The sequence below is a fragment of the Chiloscyllium plagiosum genome, unplaced genomic scaffold (assembly GCF_037043375.1).
Source record: "Chiloscyllium plagiosum isolate Xiang-an unplaced genomic scaffold, Cpla_swu_hap1 HiC_scaffold_6, whole genome shotgun sequence".
Lineage (NCBI taxonomy): Eukaryota > Metazoa > Chordata > Chondrichthyes > Orectolobiformes > Hemiscylliidae > Chiloscyllium > Chiloscyllium plagiosum.
This window is the reverse complement of record NW_028270144.1, coordinates 324833-346327: the sequence shown is the minus strand read 5'-3', so window position 1 is coordinate 346327 and position 21495 is coordinate 324833. Positions and strand designations below refer to the sequence as shown.

General features: G+C 44.2%; 1 protein-coding gene across 2 annotated transcripts in view; it reads right to left on the bottom strand.

Annotated features, from left to right (window-relative positions):
• Positions 1 to 21495, bottom strand: part of arhgap42a (Rho GTPase activating protein 42a) — a 381038-nt gene that overhangs the window by 109475 nt on the left and 250068 nt on the right. For both annotated transcript variants that reach the window (XM_043698407.2, XM_043698409.2), the window contains one exon: positions 9653 to 9724. In XM_043698407.2, the coding sequence (XP_043554342.1) occupies positions 9653 to 9724 (72 nt within the window). The remainder of the gene's footprint in view (positions 1 to 9652; positions 9725 to 21495) is intronic.

Below are 21495 nucleotides of genomic sequence, written 5' to 3'. Positions count from 1 at the left end.
CAGCGAAGAAGGTTACCTCACATTACAATGGGATCTTGATTAGATGGGCCAATGGGTGAGAAGTGGCAATTGGAGTCTAATTTAGATAAATTGAGGTGCTACATTTTGGAAAAGCAGAAGAAAGCAGGACTAATACATTTAATGGTAATGTTCTGGGGAGTGTTGCTGAACAAAAAGACCTTGGAGTACAGGTTCATAGCTCCTTGAAAGTAGAGTCGCAGGTAGATAGAATAGTGAAGAAGGCGTTTGGTGTGTTTTCCTTTATTGGTCAGAGCAGAGTACAGGAGTTGGGAGGTCATGTTGTAGCTGTACAGGATATTAGTTAGGCCACTTTTGGAATATTGTGTGCAATTCTGGTCTCCTTCCTATTGGAAGGACGTTGTGAAACTTGAAAGGGTTCAGAAAAGATTTACAAGGATGTTGCCAGGGATTAAGCTATAGGGAGAGACTGAATAGGCTTTTGCCAACTTTTAAGGGCATTTAAATGGTCATGGGGATAAATCTATAGATGAAAATGGAATAGTGTGGGATAGATAGGCTTCGGATTGGTCACACAGGTTGGTGCAATATCAAGGACCGAAGGGCCTGTACTGCGCTGTAATGTTCTCTGTTCTAGGCTGCAGCATTGGAAGCTGAGGGGTGACCTTATAGAATTTAAAAAACCAGAAGGGGCATGGATAAGATAAATAGTCAAGGTATTTTCCCTAGGGTGGGGCAAGTCCCGAACTTGGGGGCATAGGTTTAGGATGAGAGGGGAATGAAATAAAAGGGACCTAAGGGGCAATGTTTCACACAGGGTGGTGCATGTCATGAATGAGCTGCCAGAGGAAGTGGTGGAGGCTGATACAATTACAGCATTTAAAAGGCATCTAGATGGGTATATGAATAGGAAGGGTTTCGAGGGATAAGGGCCAAGTGGTGGCAAATGGGACTAGATTTGGTTAGGACATCTGGTCAGCATGGATGAGTTGGACCAAAGGGTCTGTTTCCGTGCTGTACATCTTTATGACAGTATGAAATTATGTCAACAAGTGAACACAATGCTGTGGGAAAACACGTTTTTCAATGCTCCAGTACACCACTAAGTAAACAAAAATGCTAATCTGGATTTCATCACATATACCAAAATGCAGGAAAGAAACAGCTCAACTCACAAGCAAGATTATGAACATCTGGAAAGATAAGATTCATTAACCAACTTCTCCCTGGTCTGTATTCTAAATCCTATATATTCTTTTTCCAGGGTTACATACACAGTACTCACTAAGTGGCTGTGTACAAAGAATGTTTCCATGTTTTATTTGGTAATTTCTTTTTGGTAATGACAAAATAAAATTCAACATTTTTAAAATGTATTTCAACTTGAATTACATTCCACAAACAAATTTAATGCTTGCTCCACGATCTGATCAAAACAAAAGTAATTCAGGCCAGCAACCTTAAGCATTGGTAGAACTAACTTGGTAAAGTCATTGGACATTAGAATAAATGTGGTTCAATGTTTGATGAATTCAGTGAGCCAGGGCAAAATAAAAATCTCACAATCATCTCCTTGATGTTTTCAGCTGTACATAAGCAAACCACAATACCAAAAAAGGAAAGCTGCTTCATGCCTGAAATCCTTTCCCAGTTAAGTCACTAAGTTACTATTTACATTAGCTCAATAACTGTAGTGGTCACATATTTAAATGGGAGCTGATTTTCTTCTGCATTCACAACAATGTCATTATATATATGGTGAATAAAAATCTGATCATAAAGAATCCACCAGTGGTCTGTGACTGTAAAATCAATTGAGGAAGTACTGCCTCAAGACCAATGAAGAAAATCTTTAAAAAGTAGTTTGAAAAGTACTTCAGCTTTTCTGAAATAAGAAACCAGGGGTCACGAGTTCAAGGTGAGAGGGGACAAGTTTAGAGGAGATATGTGTGGAAAGTTCTTTACACAGAGGGTGGTAGGTGCCTGAAACGCATTGCCAGTGGAAATGGTAGTGGGCACTATTTAAGATGTCATTTAAGATGTATCTAGACCAATACATGAATGGGCAGGGAGCAAAGGGATACAGACCCTTAGAAAATAGGCGACAGGTTTAGATAGGGGATCTGGATTGGTGCAGGCTTGGAGGGCCGAAGGGCCTGTTCCTGTGCTGTAATTTTCTTTGTTCTTTGAAACCTCAAGATTTCCAATTGTTCTCTTCTCTCCTAAATGCCCTAACTCTTGTGAGTGTGCAACCCTATCAACATCAGTAGCCTCCTTATCTTGTCCAACTGATCATTTTTCACATACAAGTCTAGAACGTAAGGGTTGAACCATTATACTTTAGATGGTATCATTGTCACATTGGTGTGGGGGGGGGGGGGGGGGGGGGGGGGGGGGGGGGGGGGAGAGGGGGAGTTGGGGGTGGGGGGTAGGGGGGGGGGAAGAGTTGGGAAGTCCCAGAAGTTGGCTGTAAGGGGAGGATAATTGTCTTTCACTGACCAACATGCAACCCAAAATTGTACCCATTTGGGGGCAATTGAATTTACCCTCCCACTCCAGCAGACAGGCTGTTCTGGTTTCGCTTTTGGAAAGGAAGCCGAGAAGTGGTTAATTGGGCTGGTGACAAGCTGAGGCCCTTAAATGATCACTACATTGACAGGTTAAGGGTCTTAATTCCTGGAGGGTTGGAAAGCCAATCAGAAGCCTTCCTACCCATACGTTTATTGTTGAGGTAGTAGGAAAGAGACAGTACATGTACAGCATCAACTTGCCCATAATTTCCTATTCCTGAGACCTGCCGTGCCTCTTCCTACAAGAGAAATATTTTGCCCAATTAAACTAAGGTTATGCTCTGAACTGCCTTTTATTTAAATAAAAATTAGAGTTCTGGCACTCACTAAAGTCCAGCATTTTATTTACCTTATCTTTACAACAAGATCTTTCTAGAAGTAAACATCACCTCTAAAATAATAAAATCGATGATAAAATTTGCAATAATAGATTTTTTTCACAAAGCTACCATTGTTACACTGTTAATTGAAATTAAGGTGTGAGTCACTCAAAATTATCTCAGGCCGGCTTGGAAACCAGCCCATTCCTACAGTTTTCTAATTTTTAAACCATCGGAAAAATAATTATAATTTCTCATGCCTTTTAGGGAGAGTAACCTGCTCGCCTTCAAGCTACTCTTCTCTTCACCTCACTATAGTCTAGGGCAAAAAATGGACAAACAGCTGAATTGCAAAGGTGAGGTAAAGGTGTTTGCTGTTGACAACAGAACTGCTATAACAGAGTGTGGCCTCAATAAACGATAGTGAAATGGAAGTCAGTGGGAATCAGGAAAAATTCTCCACTGGTTCAAGTATTGCCGAGCACAAAGAAAGCTATCTTTGGTTGTGGAACCAAATCATCTTATCCCCAAGACATCGTTGCAGGCAAACTTCTAGGAAGTGTCCTAAACCCAACCATATTCTGCTGCTGCATCAATAATCTTACTCCCATTGTACTTGCGATGTACACATGCTTGTTGATCACTCCACAGTTTTTGATTCCCATTCACAACTCTTTAAATAATGATTTAAACAAAGCATGCACGCAGAATTACCTGGTTAATTTGCCACACAAAACCCACTACCCCCAAACATTAAATTGCTCAACAATCATTGATTCCTGGATTAGAGTGGTGCTGGAAAAGCACAGCAGGTCAGGCAGCATCTAAGGAGCAGGAAAATCGACGTTTCGGGCAATAGCCCTTCATCAGGAATAGAGGCAGGGAGCCTGCAGGGTGGAGAGATAAATGAGGGGGGGGGGGGGGGGTAGGGGTGGGGAGAAAGTAGCATCGAGTACAATAGGTGAGTGGCGGTGGGGATGGAGGTGATAAGTCAGAGAGGAAGGTGGAGTGGATAGGTGGGAAGGACGATTGGCAGGTAGGACAGGTCATGAGGATGGTGCTGAGCTGGAAGGTTGGAACTGAGGTAAGGTGGGGGGAGGGGAAATGAGGAAACTAGTGAAGTCCACATTGATGCCTTGGGGTTGAAGTGTTCCAAGGCGGAAGATGAGGCGTTCTTCCTCCAGGCGTTGGGTGGTGAGAGAGTGGTGGTGGAGGAGGCCCAGGACCTGCATGTCCTCAGCAGAGTGGGAGGGTGAGTTGAAATGTTGGGCCACAGGGCGGTATGGTTGATTGGTGCGGGGTCCCAGAGATGTTCCCTAAAGCACTCTGTGAGGTGGTGTCCAGTCTCCCCAATGTAGAGGAGACCGCATCGGGAGCAATGGATACAATAAATGATATTGGTGGATGTGCAGCTGAAACTTTGGGGCCTTGGATGGAGGTGAGGGAGGAGGTGTGGGCGCAGGTTTTGCAATTCCTGCGGTGGCAGGGGAGGGTGCCAGGAAGGGAGGGTGGGTTGTTGGGGGGCATGGACCTGACCAAGTAGTCACGGAGGGAACGATCTTTGCAGAAGGCGGAAAGGGGTGGAATGTGGGCACCAGGGGCGTTCTGTCCTTGTTACGGTTGGAGGGGTGAGGTTTGAGGGCGGAGGTGCGGGATGTGGACGAGATGCGTTGGAGGGCATCTTTAACCACGTGGGAAGGGAAATTGCGGTCTCTAAAGAAGGAGGCCATTTGGTGTGTTCTGTGGTGGAACTGGTCCTCCTGGGAGCAGATATGGTGGAGGCAGAGGAATTGGGAATACGGGATGGCATTTTTGCAGGAGGTAGGGTGGGAAGAGGTGTAATCCAGGTAGCTGTGGAAGTCGGTGGGTTTGTAAAAAATGTCAGTGTCAAGTCAGTCGTCATTAATGGAGATGGAGAGGTCCAGGAAGGGGAGGGAGGTGTCAGAGATGCCCAGGTAAATTTAAGGTCAGGGTGGAATGTGTTGGTGAAGTTGATGAATTGCTCAACCTCCTCGCGGGAGCACGAGGTGGCACCAATGCAGTCATCAATGTAGTGGAGGAAGAGGTGGGGAGTGGTGCCGGTGTAACTACGGAAGATGGACTGTTCTACGTAGCCGACACAGACACAGGCATAGCTGGGGCCCATACGTGTGCCCATGGCTACCCCTTTGGTCTGGAGGAAGTGGGAGGATTCGAAGGAGGAATTGTTAAGGGTGAGGACCAGTTCAGCCAAACGAATGAGAGTGTCAGTTGAAGGTTACTGTTGGGGATGTCGGGAGAGGAAGAAGTGGAGGGCTTGGAGGCCCTGGTCATGGCGGATGGAGGTGTAGAGGGATTGGATATCCATGGTGAAGATGAGGCGTTGGGGGCAGGAGAAATGGAAGTCTTGAGGAAGTGGAGGGCATGGGTGGTGTCTTGAACGTATGTGGGGAGTTCCTGGACTAGGGGGGATAGAACAGTGTCGAGGTAGGTATTAGATTACTTAGTGTGGAAACAGGCCCTTCGGCCCAACAAGTCCACACTGACCCGCTGAAGCACAACCCACCCAGACCCATTCCCCTACATTTACCCCTTCTCCTAACATTACGGGCAATTTAGCATGGCCAATTCACCTAACCTGCACATTTTTGGACTGTGGGAGGAAATCGGAGCACCCGGAGGAAACCCACGCAGACACGGGGAGAACATGCAAACTCCACATAGTCAGTCGCCTGAGGCAGGAACTGAACTCGGGTTTCTGGCGCTGTGAGGCAGCAGTGCTAACCACTGTGCCACCGTGCCGCCCACGGTAGAGATGAGTTCGGTGGGGCAGCAGCAGGCTGGGACAATGGGTCGGCCAGGGTGGTCAGGCTTGTGGATCTTGGGAAGGAGGTAGAACCAGGCAGTGCGGGGTTCCCGGACTATGAGGTTGGAAGCTGAGGGTGGGAGATCTCCTGAGCTGATGAGGTTCTGTATGGTCTGGGAGATAATGGTTTGGTGATGGGGGGTGGGATCATGGACGAAGGGGCGGTAGGAAGAGGTGTCCTCGAGTTGGCGCCTGGCTTCAGCGGTGTAGAGGTCAGTGCGCCAGACTAATACTGTGCCCCCTTTATCCGCTGGCTTGATGATGAGGTCGGGATTGGAGCAGAGGGATTGGAGGGCTGCGTGTTGTGAGGGTGAGAGGTTGGAGTGGGGGAGGGGGGTAGACAGGTTGAGGCAGTTAATGTCCCGGCGGCAGTTGGAAATGAAGACATCGAGGGCGGGTAATAGGCCAGCACGGGGTGTCCAGGTAGATGGAGTGTATTGGAGGTGGGAAAAGGGGTCCTCAGAAGGTGGGCGGGGGTCCTCTTTGTAAAAGTAAGCTCGGAAGTGGAGGCGGCGAAGAAGTGTTCGACGTCACGGACTGTATTAAATACATTGATGTGTGGGCAGAGGGGGATGAAGGTAAGGCCTTTGCTGAGGACTGATCGTTCATCCTCTGTAAGGCGCAGGTCTGGGGGAATGGTGAAAACTCAGCAGGGCTGGAAGCTAGGACCTGGTGTGGGTGTGCAGCTGGGAGTGGGGGCAGAGCCTGTGACTGGAGTGGGCGTGATGGTAGGGGAAATGGGGGTGGAGTCATGAGCAGGGATGATTTTCCCCTCAGGGTTCTGGGGAGCGGGGATGGTGACAGTGGGGTCTGTGGGGGGGGTGTCAGCAGAATGCAGGTGAGTGGCATTGGTGGGGGTGGAAGTGGTGGCGAACACGGCAGAAGGGGGGGCGGAAGTCACTAAGTGTGTGACATCAGCGATGATGTGAGGGGTGGAAGCGATGTCATGTGTGGTGCATACGGAATTGTGAGGGGCAGAAGTGGTTGTGGAAGTGGCCGTGATGGGGGCAGAAGTGACATCATCGATCACCGTGGTGATGGTAGCTGCACCAGCCGCATTGCTAATGGCGTCCGAACAGTTCCAGAGGCGGGGAATCTTCTGGAATGTTTGAGGAGTGCAGGTTATGGAGGTGGGTGTATAAAAGTTTGTTGTACTTACAGTTTTTGATGTTTGAGATGATGTTGAGATACCTAATCATTGATTCCTCACCCATTAATAGCCATGGACCAGAAACATAATTCAGATTGCCATATTGATAACATGACTTCAAAAGCATGTCAGAAGCTATCTCCTGACCTTCCAGCTTGTCCAATATCTACAAAGCGTAAGTATGATGTCTGATTGTATACCGGCCACAAACTTAGTTCAACGAGTTCTGCTCCTACAACATACAGCAAATTCAGCACTATTCAGAAATATGCAGCCATCTTGACTGATACACCAATGACATACTGTGGACGTAATGAGTAATTTCTGTAATATGCACTGCAGCAACATCGCAGCTCCCTTCAATACAATCTTCCAAACTCATATTGTCTACCGGGAAGAGATAGTGGATTGGTGCTCATGTTATAGAGTCATAGAGATGTACAGCACGAAAACAGACCCTTCAGTCCAACTCATCCATGCCGATCAGATATCCTAACCTAATCTAGTGCCATTTGTCAGCCCTTGGCCTATATCCCTCCAAACCCTTCCTATTCATATACCTATCCAGATACCTTTTAAATGCTGTAATTGTACCATCCTCCACTACTTCCTCTGGCAGCTTATACCATACATGCACCTCCCTCTGTTCCTTTTACGTCTTTCCCATCTCACCCTAAACCTATGCCTTCTAGTTCTGGACTCCCCACCCCAGGGAAAAGAATTTTCCATGCTCCTCATGATTTTATAAACCCCTGTAAAGGTCACCCCTCAGTCTCCGATGCTCCAGGGAAAACAGCCCCAGCCTGTTCAGCCTCTCCCTATAGCTCAAATCCTGCAACCCTGGCAACATCCTTGTAAATCTTCTCTGAACCTTTTCAAGTTTCACAGCAACCTTCTGATAGGAAGGAGACCAGAATTGCACACAATATTCCAAAAGTGGCCTAACCAATGTCCTGTACAGCCGCAACATGACCTCCCAACTCCTATACTCAATGCTTTGACCAATATAGGAAAACATACCAATGCCTATCCTATCTACCTGCGACTCTACTTTCAAGGAACTATGAATCTGCACTCCAAGTTCTCTTTGTTCAGGGCTAATGCTCCAAGGACTTAAGTTCAAATTCTACCGTGACAGTAGAGTAAACTTAAATTCAATCAATATATTTGAAAAAATGTGGAATTAGAAGATAGTATCAGGGTATGATGATCGTGAAACTATTTATTGTCATATTGTACATTAATATCCTTTTGGGGAGGAAATCAGCTACCTTACCTGGATTGGCCTATGGCGACTCTGATCCACAATAATGTGGGGTCTAGATTAGTGTGGTGCTGGAAAAGCACAGTAGGTCAGGCAGCATCCGAGGAACAGGATAATCGATGTTTCGGGCAAAAGCCCTTCATCAGGATTACAGGCAGTGTGCCTGCAGATTGGAGAGATAAATGAGAGGGGGATGGGCACTCTGCAGGCAGGCTGCCTCTAATCCTGATGAAGGGCTTTTGCCTGAAACATCGATTTTCCTGCTCCTCGGATGCTGCCTGACCTGCTGTGCTTTTCCTGCACCACTCTAATCTAGACTCTGGTTTTCAGCATCTGCAGCCCTTGTTTTTACCTCCACAATAATGTGGCTGAAAAACAACTGCCCCGTGAAAATGATGTAGAAAATCTAGGGAAAGCAATGATATTAACATGTTAATCCAGAGACCCAGGTAATTTACTGGAACTTGGGTTCAAATCATGCCACAGCAAAAGCTGGAATTTGAATTCAATAAAAATCTGGAAATAAGTGTTTAATGATGACCTTAAATTCATTGTTGGGTAAACCCATCTGGTTTTAGATTACATTACATTAGATTACAGTGTGGAAACAGGCCCTTCAGCCCAACAAGTCCACACCGACCTGCCGAAGCGCAACCCACCCATACCCCTACATTTACCCCATACCTAACACTACGGGCAATTTAGCATGGCCAATTCACCTGACCTGCACATCTTTGGACTGTGGGAGGAAACCGGAGCACCCGGAGGAAACCCACGCAGACACGGGGAGAACGTGCAAACTCCACACAGTCAGTCGCCTGAGGCGGGAATTGAACCCGGGTCTCTGGCGCTGTGAGGCAGCAGTGCTAACCACTGTGCCACCGTGCCGCCCACTACCTGGGTTGCTGTGAAACTTGAAAGGGTTCAGAGAAGATTTACAAGGATGTTGCCAGGGTTGGAGGATTTGAGCTATAGGAAGAGGTTGGTTTACTGGGAAGGAAACTGCCAAACTTATCTCGTCTGACCTAGATGTGACTCCAGACCCACATCAATGTGGTTGACTCTTAACTACTCTCTGGGTAATTAGAGACGGACAATAAATGATGGCTTAGTCAGTGACACCTTCTTCCCATGAATGAAGAAGAATAAGCTCAGTTAGGGGTGGTGGACAAATGTTCATCCTACCAGCTTTGCCTATTTCCGATGGAAAATTAAACCTGAAGAGCAAGGTCTGCAGGCACATGAGAACAGCACCTATAAGTTACATACCATCGTCACTTTGAATGGTATTGTCTTTTTTGTCAATGGTTAAAACTCTCCCTTACAGTGGTGGTTGCTAAATAGGACTGCAAAAGTTTAGAAGATAACTTATCTTTTCCAGCTCAATTAGGAATGGGCAATAAAGGTCGCCCTATTGTAGATGTCCAAATTTCATGAAAAAGTAAAAATCAGACAATTGAGAAAATATGTTTGCAATATCATGTTTAATAAAATAGATATTAAAAATAAAACTGCATTACTTACCTTTGCTGCTCCGATTTGATCTTTACGAAACTTCTCCAGTGGTGCAATTAAAACATCATTAGCATTCTGAATCTACAACAGAAATGCAAAATATATTATTTTAAATGATGCAACAGCTTATATTAATCTACCGTAATATTTTATACCACAGTTTGTGAGAAGATTTGTAGCTCGGGTGCTCGTTGTTGTGGTTCTGTTCGCTGAGCTGGGAATTTGTGTTGCAGATGTTTCGTCCCCTGTCTAGGTGACATCCTCAGTGCTTGGGAGCCTCCTGTGAACCGCTTTTGTGATATTTCCTCCGGCATTTGTAGTGGTTTGAATCTGCCGCTTCTGGTTGTCAGTTCCAGCTGTCCGATGCAGTGGCCGGTATATTGGGTCCAGGTCGATGTGCTTATTGATTGAATCTGTGGATGAGTGCCATGCCTCTAGGAATTCCCTGGCTGTTCTCTGTTTGGCTTGTCCTATAATAGTAGTGTTGTCCCAGTTGAACTCATGTTGCTTGTCATCTGCATGTGTGGCTACTAAGGATAGCTGGTCATGTTGTTTCGTGGCTAGTTGGTGTTCATGGATGCGGATCATTAGCTGTCTTCCTGTTTGTCCTATGTAGTGTGTTGTGCAGTCCTTGCATGGGATTTTGTACACTACATTGGTTTTGCTCATGCTGGGTATCGGGTCCTTCGTCCTGGTGAGTTGTTGTCTGAGAGTGGCTGTTGGTTTGTGTGCTGTTATGAGTCCTAGTGGTCACAGTAGTCTGGCTGTCAGTTCGGAAATGCTCTTGATGTATGGTAGTGTAGCTAGTCCTTTGGGTTGCGGCATGTCCTCGTTCCGTTGTCTTTCTCTTAGGCATCTGTTGATGAAATTGCGGGGGTATCCGTTTTTGGCGAATACATTGTATAGGTGTTCTTCTTCCTCTTCAATTCATTCAATTTCATCAACAGATGCCTAAGGGAAAGACAACTGAATGAGGACATACCGCAACCCAAAGGACTAGCCACGATACCATACATCAGGAGCATTTCCGAACTGACAGCCAGACTACTGTGACCACTAGGACTCATAACAGCACACAAACCAACAGCCACTCTCAGACAACAACTCACCAGAACGAAGGACCCGATACCCAGCATGAGCAAAACCAATGTAGTGTACAAAATCCCATGCAAGGACTGCACAAAACACTACATAGGACAAACAGGAAGACAGCTAATGATCCACATTCATGAACACCAACTAGCCACGAAACAACATGACCAGCTATCCTTAGTAGCCACACATGCAGATGACAAGCAACATGAGTTCGACTGGGACAACACTACTATTATAGGATAAGCCAAACAGAGAACAGCCAGGGAATTTCTAGAGGCATGGCACTCATCCACAGATTCAATCAATAAGCACATCGACCTGGACCCAATATACCGACCACTGCAGCGGACAGCTGGAACTGACAACCGGAAGCGGCAGAGACAAACCACTATAAATGCCGGAGGAAATATCACAGAAGCACTTCACAGGAGACTCCCAAGCACTGAGGATGTCACCTAGACACGGGACGAAACGTCTGCAACACAAATTCCCAGCTCGGCGAACAGAACCATATTTTATATCAGTCTAAAACTGGAATAAGTAGTTTCAATAAAGCATAAAAGCTATAGGAAGTGATTGAGGCCAAAAATTGAATATTTTCAAGAAGAAATTAGTTATAGCTCTTAGGGCGAAAGGGAGCAAAGGATATGGGGAGAAAGCAGATCAAGGGGCTGAGTTAGATAACTAGCCATAATCGCATTGAATGGTGCAGCAGCCTCAAAGGCTGAATGACCTACATCTGCTCCTATTTTCTATGTTTATATGTAACAGTGTTATAAAGATGTTTCATCTAAAATATTAATTTATAATTTATTCGGCTGGGTATAATAATTCATTCATCTGTACTATCACCAGCTGAACCAATGTGTCTTGCTTTCTTTTTTTAGGCAACACTTTTCAAAGTGGTGTGCACTGGATATAACAACAAAATGGTTGCATTTTTGAAGAACACTAGCTGTTCACACATGACCCAGATTATGGGGTTAAATAAATTTATTTTGAATAAAGAAAGTAACTGCCCAGGGGTATCAAGCCTTTGCCCTCACTCTTTCTAAAACCCCTGTCATCAGCATTTGAGTATCAAAAACCTACTGGAAGACTTTATTGCTGTGGGTGGAAGATTTCAAAACAGAAGCCTGAATCTACATCACTGTCTCCAGAAAAAGACATTTCAAACAGCATAATTAATCCAGAAAGAAATTCTAACACTATGAGTTATGTGGAAAGAAACTGAGTGTAGTTTAACATTTACAAAATCTGCGACTCTTTTATCTGATTTTGATTTTTTTAAAACCAATTGGTCTGAATGTCCATCCTTTTAAACGGTGAATGAAACAGATGGTGCTCTTTTCTGTTTTGTGCACATACAAGGGCAGCAAATACATGCAAACACCATTGCCTGCAAGTTCCCCTCTAAGCGGCTCACCAACCTGACTTGGAAATATATTGCTGTTCCTTCAGTATCACTGAGTCAAAATCCTGAAATTCCCTCCCTAAAGGTCAACCTACAGCAAGTCAATTGTAACAGTTCAAGAAGGCAGCTCATCACCACCAAGGGTAACTAGGCACAGGCAATAAACCCTGGCTCAGACATCCCATGAGTGAATTAAAAAAAAAGCACCTACATAGATTTTCAGGGGATTTTCAGGATATTTGCACATCTTAAGCCATTGGTTACTTTTTCATAACTTTGCTTGAGTAAGTCTTTTGCAATAAAACTAAATTTTTATTTGTTAACTTCAGGAACCTGACTGGTTTGTTCTGATTTGGAGCTAAATACAGTCTAATTTGTAATTTAGATGACTGAAAATTGGAAATGTCACCTCCCTCCTAAAGTTAAACTCTGTCGTGGCCAGTAGCGGAATGGGACAAAGAAAGGATTCAGCCTGTCCTTTTTGATTTAGCAGACTGTAATGGGATGCAGAATCTAATTTTTCCAGACAACCAGTCCAGAAAAGTAAACACATTCTCACACAAATGACATTTTTTGTTTGCAATATGAAGACCTTTTAGAAGACTTTTAATACTAAATCCATTAAAAAAAACAGCTACAGAAAAGAAAACAGATTACAATCCAGAAAATATCACAATCCCATTAAATCATCAATAGTAAGACTGAATATTCCCCTGGGTTTGGGAAAACCCAATCTCTTCATTTTTGTCACTCACAAACTGGAGAATCAATCAATGTGTGACTCCACATGCCAGTTGTACTTTTTTAGGCTGAGATTGAATTTGCACGGAAGTTTACAAACCATACTGGAGAGTGCAAGTACTGTGGGCCAGTTAGAAGACCTTAGAAAGTTCTCCCATATGGTATTCCACTCCTCACTAGCCCTTTACATTGATCCATATTGACTCTAATGGCCATACCATCTTTGCACCCCCATGTATACACTATGCCCAGTCAGATAACATCTCACCTCGTTGCACCAAAAGTATCTCCCGTAGCTATTTACTGAATATGTACCATTCTCAGATTACAAATGGAAAATATTTTACATTCCTTAAGAAAAAAACCGCTCATCATCTGATAAAAACTTCCACCTTATTCCAGAGAAAATCATGTACTCTGTCCTGTGAAACAGAAACCTTAATCCCTGTTAGTTTGTGACAACAAACCAAAAGCAAAACTGCAAAGGACCAATCCACCACTGCAGGTCCATGAATCTGGCATTCACTCTCAGATGAACTAAATGGCTTCTGTGTTGAAATGCATTAGTATTTGAAACTCAGGTAAGCATTCATAATGGCTATAGCAATCCATACAATAGACTGCTCTCTGGAAAGGTAAGAACTTGTAGGGTCGTCCATGTTAAATAATGCATTTTAGTTTTAATCATATCAAATAATCAAAGCCGATTCATCAGTTAGCCCAAATATATTAAAATAAAACAAAACAAAGAACTGCAGGTGCTTGAAATCTGAAACAAAACAGAAATTGCTGGAGAAACTCAGCAGGTCTGGCAACATCTATGAAGAAAAAGCAGAGATAATATTTCAGGTCCAGTGACCCTTCTTCTTGTGTTAAAGAAGGGTAACTGGACTCAAAACATTAACTCTGCTTTCTCTCCACAGATGCTGCCACACTTGCTGAGTTTCTCCAGCCATTTCTGTTTTTATAGCCCAAGCACATTATTCTGGCTAAACACATTCAGTGTAGGTCACTAATGTACAATGTGACTGACACAGCTTGGACTTCAAAGACAGACCCTTGTTACACTTATTTTCAGAGAACAAACAGAGAACTTGCAACCTTTCAAGGTTGACTGAGTAAGCTCATCTCATTAAATCCTTATCAAGCACATGGGTTTTTAAAGAAAGTTAAAGGACCCTATTATCTGGAATGGGAAAGGAAAATTAAAAGCTGAGTTCTATTTTGGGGATTAATGTGTAGTATTTTAGAAAGAGAGTAATTATATTTTGCTAAATGCATTCTTTGTATGAGAATTGTTGCTGTAATAATATGAGACTAGTTTTCAGTATAGTCCTTTCTGAATCTTATTGCCCAAAACTATGTATTAAGTGAATGTATAGTTCATTATGTTGTCTTTTTTACATATTTATTGTCATACTTCATTTATATTCTACACATGCTTTAGGTCAGCAACCATCTTTTGTATTAGTTTTATATTGTACATTTTAAAGTAATTTACAATTTACCACTTAAACATTTGTTAAGAAGAGAATTTTTCAAAGCACCAGTCACGAGCAATAATACAGTCCCTAGCATACGGCCACTAAAAACAAACCATCATTGATAAAGCATTTGATTTAATAGGAGCTCTCACCAATTCAATAAATCTTAGCAGATGAACTCTGGGTACCTATAAGTCATCAACAAACCATAATGAACAGAACGATCTCAGGAAAAGGTGGTATCTTATCCAAAAAGAAATCATTCAAGGGATGGTGGAAGTTGATATCAACCAATGATTATCCCATTTAGAACCAGAGATTGACTATGCATCCACTTAATTCAATGCAAAGTTAGCCTCGCCTAGTTTGCATCAATCAGAATGTACTAACGTTATGAATCTGCTTTGGGTTGTGGTTTCGAAAGAGTTAATCAGCACCAGCTTTCATTGACCAAAGTGTACGTCAAGGTTGACGATAAAGATCAGCGCCTGATGCAGCCAAATGCAAAAGACTCCAGAAGTAGAAGTTATGTAGAGGGGAAAGAAATTTACAAACAATGGTGTTCATTTTAATTTCAACTAACTTAAAGGAGTATCTGTTTACATCTTTTAAAATGTCAAAACCTTCGTGAAAATCAGGCAGGACTATTTACATCACAATAGAAAAGACAACAATGCAATACCATAACTGCCCTCAGTGGAAGCAATACGCATTTTGCGCGAGGCATTCCGAAACTGCAAGACACTGAAACTTTCCTCGGGGTTTAAAAAGGCTTCTCCATACTGATTCTGCATTGAATTATTTGAGCAGAATTCAGGTTAAAAAAAAATTGCTGCATGAAGAAAAGTCTCTTTTCTACATCTAATTTTCACCCCATCTTCAAACTCAAAAGGGCATCTCTTATTGCACCAGTGCTAATTTTCATTTACGCCACACAAAACTTAAGGATTTTAAGTCAGAATGGGCTTAACGTCAAATGTTGTAAGGGAATTTTAGGCATATTTGATGATCGGAGAAAGTGAGGACTGCAGATGCTGGAGATCAGAGTCGAGAGTGTGGTGCTGGAAAAGCACAGTAGTCAGTCAGCATCCAAGGAGCAGTAGATTTGACATTTCGAGCATAAGCCCTTCATCAGGAATATTTAATGATATCCAAATTAATTTCAGGTAATAAACAATAAACAAGAGACAATAGGTGCAGGAGTAGGTCATTTGAGCCTGCACCACCATTCATTATGATCATGGCTGATCATCCACAATCAGTATCCTGTTCCTGCTTTATCCCCATGACCCTTGATTCCACTACATTTAAGAGCTCTATCCATCTCTTTCTTGAAAGTATCTAGAGACTTGGCCTTCACTGACTTCTGGGGCAGAGCATTCCATATATCCACTACTCTCTGGGCGAAGAAGTTTAGAACATAGAACATAGAACAGTACAGCACAGAACAGGCCCTTCAGCCCACGATGTTGTGCCGACCATTGATCCTCATGTAAGGTAAATCTAATGTACGAACCCTCAAATTTCTGTGACCATATGCATGTCCAGCAGTCTCTTAAATATCCCCAATGACCTTGCTTCCACAACTGCTGCTGGCAACGCACTCCATGCTCTCACAACTCTCTGCGTAAAGAACCCGCCCCTGACATCCCCTCTATACTTTCCACCAAACAGCTTAAAACTATGACCCCTCGTGTTAACAATTTCTGCCCTGGGAAAAAGTCTCTGGCTATCAACTCTATCTATGCCTCTCATTATCTTGTACAACTCAATTAGGTCCCCTCTCTTCCTTCTTTTTTCCAATGAGAAAAATCCGAACCCAGTCAACCTCTCTTCGTAAGATAAGCCCTCCATTCCAGGCAGCATCCGGGTAAACCTCCTCTGAACCCTCTCCAAAGCATCCACATCTTTCCTATAATAGGGCGACCAGAACTGGACACAGTATTCCAAGTGCAGTCTAACCAAAGTTTTATAGAGCTGCAACAAGATCTCATTGCTCTTAAACTCAATCCTCCTGTTAATGAAAGCCAAAACACCATATGCTTTCTTAACAACTCTGTCCACCTGGGTGGCTATTTTAAGGGATCTATGTACCTGCACACCAAGATCCCTCTGTTCCTCCACACTGCCAAGAATCCTGTCTTTAATCCTGCACTCAACTTTCAAGTTCGACCTTCCAAAATGCATCACTTCACATTTATCCAGGTTGAACTCCATCTGCCACCTCTCAGCCCATCTCTGCATCCTGTCAATGTCACGCTGCAGCCTACAACAGCCCTCTATACTGTGAGCGACACCTCCAACCTTTGTGTCGTCTACAAACTTGCTGAGCCATCCTGCAATCCCCTCATCCAAGTCATTAATAAAAATTACAAACAGTAGAGGCCCAAGAACAGAGCCCTGTGGAACACCACTCACCACAGACTTCCAGGCAGAATATTCTCCTTCCACTACCACTCGCTGTCTTCTGTTGGCCAGCCAATTCTGTATCCAGACAACTAAGTTTCCCTGTATCCTTTTCCTCCTGAACCAGCCTACCTTGGGAGACCTTATCAAATGCCTTGCTGAAGTCCATATACACCATATCCACCGCTCAACCCTCATCCACTTGTCTAGTAACATCCTCAAAGAACTCAATAAAATTTGTGAGGCATGACCTGCCCCTCACAAAGCCATGCTGACTACATTTAATGAAGCCATGCTCTTCCAGATGGTCATAAATCCTATCCCTCAGAATCCTTTCTAACACCTTGCAGACGACAGACGTGAGACTGACTGGTCTGTAATTGCCGGGGATTTCCCTATTTCCTTTCTTGAAGAAAAGAATTACATTCACCTCCCTCCAGTCCTCAGGTACGACTCCAGTGGAGAGCGAGGATGTAAAGATCTTTGCAAGCGGCGAAGCAACCACATTTCTCACTTCCCAAAGCAGCCGAGGACAAATCTGGTCTGGCCCTGGTGACTTGTCAATCTTAATGTTAGTCAAAATTTTCAGCACATCAGCTTCCTCAATCTCTATCCATTCCACCATGCTTACCTGCTCCTCAATGGTTTCATTCACTACAAGGTCCTTTTCTTTAGTAAAGACAGAAGCAAAAAACTCATTTAGGGCTTCCCCTACCTCCTCAGACTCTATACACAAGTTCCCTATGCTATCCCTAATCGGCCCTACTCTTTCTTTGATCATTCTCTTATTCCTCACATACATGTAAAATGCCTTTGGATTCTCCCTAATCCTTCCTGCCAAGCCTTTTTCGTGCCCCCTCCTGGCTCTCCTCAGTCCATTTTTGAGCTCCTTCCTCGCCTGCCTGTAATCCTCTAGAGCTGAGCAAGACCCTTGCTTCCTCCACCCTACGTAAGTTGCCTTCTTTCTTTTGACGAGAAGCTCCTCCGCTCTCGACATCCAAGGTTCCTTTATCTTACCCCTTCTTGCCTGTCTCAGAGGAACACATTTATGCATCACTCGCAACAACTGTTCCTTAAACAGTCTCCACATGTCGATAGTGCCCTTTCCATGGAACAATTGCTCCCAGTCCATGGTTCCCAACTCACGTCTGATAGCATCATAGTTTCCTTTTCCCCAATTAAATATCCTCCCATTGTGCCTGCTTCTCCCCTTCTCCATAGCTACGTAAAATGTGAGGCAGTTGTGGTCACTATCTCCAAAATGCTCTCCCACTACAAGATCTGACACCTGGCCCGGCTCATTGCCAAGCACCAAATCCAAAATGGCCTCTCCCCTTGTCAGCCTGTCAACGTACTGAGTTAGGAAACCCTCCTGAACACACCTTACAAAAACAGCTCCTTCCGAACCACCTGCTCGATATTGGGAAGGTTAAAGCCACCCATTACAACAAACCTACTACATTCACTTTTCCAAAATCTGCTGACCTATGCTTTCTTTCATCTCCCTGCTGCTATTGGGGGCCTGTAGTAAAACCCTAATGAGGTGACTGCTCCCTTACTGTTCCTAATTTCCACCCATACTGACTCAGCAGGCAGACCCTCCTCGACAATGGTAACTTCTGTAGCTGTGATACCCTCTCTGATTAGTAGTGCTACACCCCCTCTTCTTTTCCCCCCTCCCTATTCTTTTTAAATGTTCTAAACCCTGGAACATCCAGCAACCATTCCTGCCCCTGAGAAACCCATGTCTCTGTTATGGCCACAACATCATGGCATCAGATACTGATCCATGCTCTAAGCTCATCACTTTTATTCCTGATACTCCTTGCATTAAAGCAAACACACTTTAACTGATCCCTTGGTTCTTTCCCAGTAAATTCCTTCCCATTGGCTGCGCGCTACCTCTTGCTATTGCCTCATCTCTACCAACTCTCATCTCCGGTATACAGCTCAGGTTCCCACCCCTCTGCCATACTAGTTTAAACCCTCCTGAACCACTCGAGCAAACCTTCCACCCAGGACATTGGTCCCCTTCCAGTTCAGATGCAACCCGTCCTTCATGTACAGGTCCCACCTTCCCCAGAAGGCATCCCAATTATCTACATCTCTGAAGACCTCCCTCCTACACCACCTGTGCAGCTACGTGTTAAGCTGCGCCCGCTCCCTGTTCCTCGCCTCGCTATCTCGTGGCACCGGTAGTAAATCAGAGAACACTACTCTGTTCGTCCTGCTTTGCAGCTTCCACCCTAACTCCCTGAAATCACTTTTTATATCCTCAATCCTTTTCCTGGCTATATCATTGGTGCCAATATGTAACACGATTTCTGGCTGTTCGCCCTCCCCTTTCAGAATCTTATACACCCGATCGGAGACGTCCCGGACCCTGGCACCAGGCAGGCAACATACCTTCTGGGAATCCCAATCTGATGATATCCAAGTTTCTCCTCAATTCTGTTCTAAGTGGCTTACCCCTTATTTTTAAACTGTGTCCTCTGGTTCTGGGGTCACTCATCAGCAGAAACATGTTTCCTGCCTCCAGAGTGTCCAATCCTTTAATAATCTTATTTGTCTCAATTAGATCCCCTCTCACCATTCTAAACTCAAGTGTATGCAAACCCAGTCGCTCCAATCTTTCAGCGTAAGATAGTCCTGCCATTCCGGGAATTGACCTCGTGAACCTATGCTGCAATCCCTCAATAGCCAGAATGTCCTTCCTCAAATTTGGAGACCAAAACTGCACACAATACTCCAGATGCAGTTGCATCAGGGCCCTGTACAGCTGCAGAACCTCTTTGCTCCTATACTCAATTCCTCTTGTTATTAAGGCCTGCATGCTATTAGCTTTCTTCACTACCTGCTGTACCTGCATGCTTGCCTTCATTGACTGATGTACAAGAACACCTCAATCTCGTTGTACTTCCCTTTTACCTAACTTGACTCCATTTAGATAGTAACCTGACTTCTTGTTCTTGCCACTAAAGTCTGATAACCACACATTTATCCACATTAAACTGCATCTGCCATGTATCCATCCACTCACCTAGCCTGTCCAAGTCACCCTGTATTCTCATAACATCATCCTCACATTTCACCCTGCCACCCAGCTTTGTGTCATCAGCAAATTTGCTATCATTACTTTTAATACCTTCATCTACATCATTAATGTATATTGTATTCAGCTGCGGTCCCAGCACCAAACCTTGTGGTACCCCACTGGTCACCGCCTGCCATTCCAAAAGGGCCCCGTTTATCACTACTCTTTGCCTCCTATCAACCAGCCAATTTTCAATCCAAGTCAGTATTTTGCCTCAATACCATTTGCCCTAATTTTGCTAGAGAAAGTGAGGAATGCAGATGCTGGAGATCAGAGCTGAAAATGTGTTGGTGGAAAAGCGCAGCAGGTCAGGCAGCATCCAAGGAGCAGGAGAATCGACGTTACGGGCATGAGCCCTTCTTCAGGAATGTAGAAGGATGAAGAGAGCTTCTTCAAGGAAGGCAACCTTGCAAGAGGATTTGCAGTAGGTTAAAATCTTCGAGGAGAAAGTGAGGACTGTAGATGCTGGAGATCCGAGCTGAAAATGTGTTGTTGGAAAAGCACAGCAGGTCAGGCAGCATCCAAGGAGCAGGGGAATCGACGTTTCGGGCATGAGCCCTTCTTCAGGCCCTCCTGCAATACATTTTCCAGCTTTTCCAGCAATACATTTTCAGCCCTAATTTTGCTCACTAATCTCCTATGTGGGACTTTATCAAAGGCTTTCTGAAAGTCCAGGTACACTACATCCAGTGGCTCTCCCTTGTCCATCTTCATAGTTACATCTCCAAAAGATTAGTCAAACATGACTTCTCCTTCGTAAATCCAAGCTGACTCTGACCTATCCTGTTACTGCTATCCAAATGAGTCGTAATTTCATCTTTTATAATTGACACCAGCATCTTTGCCATCACTGAGGTCAGACTAACTGGTCTGTAATTCCCTGTTTTCTCTCTCCCTCCTTTCTTGAAAAGTGGGACAACATTAGCCACCCTCCAATCCACAGGAACAAATCCTGAATCTATAGAACATTGGAAAATGATTACCAATGAATTCACAATTTCTTGAGTCACCTCCTTAAGTACCCAGGGATGCAGACCATCAGGCCCCAGGGACTTATCAGCCTTCAGACCTAACAGTCTATCCAACACCATTTCCTGCCTAATATAAATTCCCTGCAGTTCATCCATTACCCTAGGTCCTTCATCTACTATTACATCTGGAAGATTGCTTGTGTCTTCCCCAGTGAAGACAGATCCAAAGTACCTCAACTCTTCTGCCATTTCCTTGTTCCCCATAATAACCCATTTCTGTCTTCAAGGGCCCAATTCTAGTCTTAACCATTTTGGATCCAGGTATTTTATTTTTTATCTTAAACATAACATAATTCGCATTAATTTTTATCTTACAGTGCTACCTTTTTATTATTCTACCTCCATTATTGCTGTTAACATTCGAGAAACCACGAGGTGTCAGGCTGCAGTGCAGCAGCCCATCTCAGGACCATAAGCTCTGAGTTCAAGTCCCACCGCAAGGCTTGATGGCCACAGAAAGTTCCTTTATTACATCGCAAAACTGTGAATCTGTTCAATATACCCGATGTTAGGCGGGAAAAGAGTTCCCTGCTCACCTATACTGTGCAAGGCAATGCCAAACCACTATTATTTTGCCAAGCACGAGC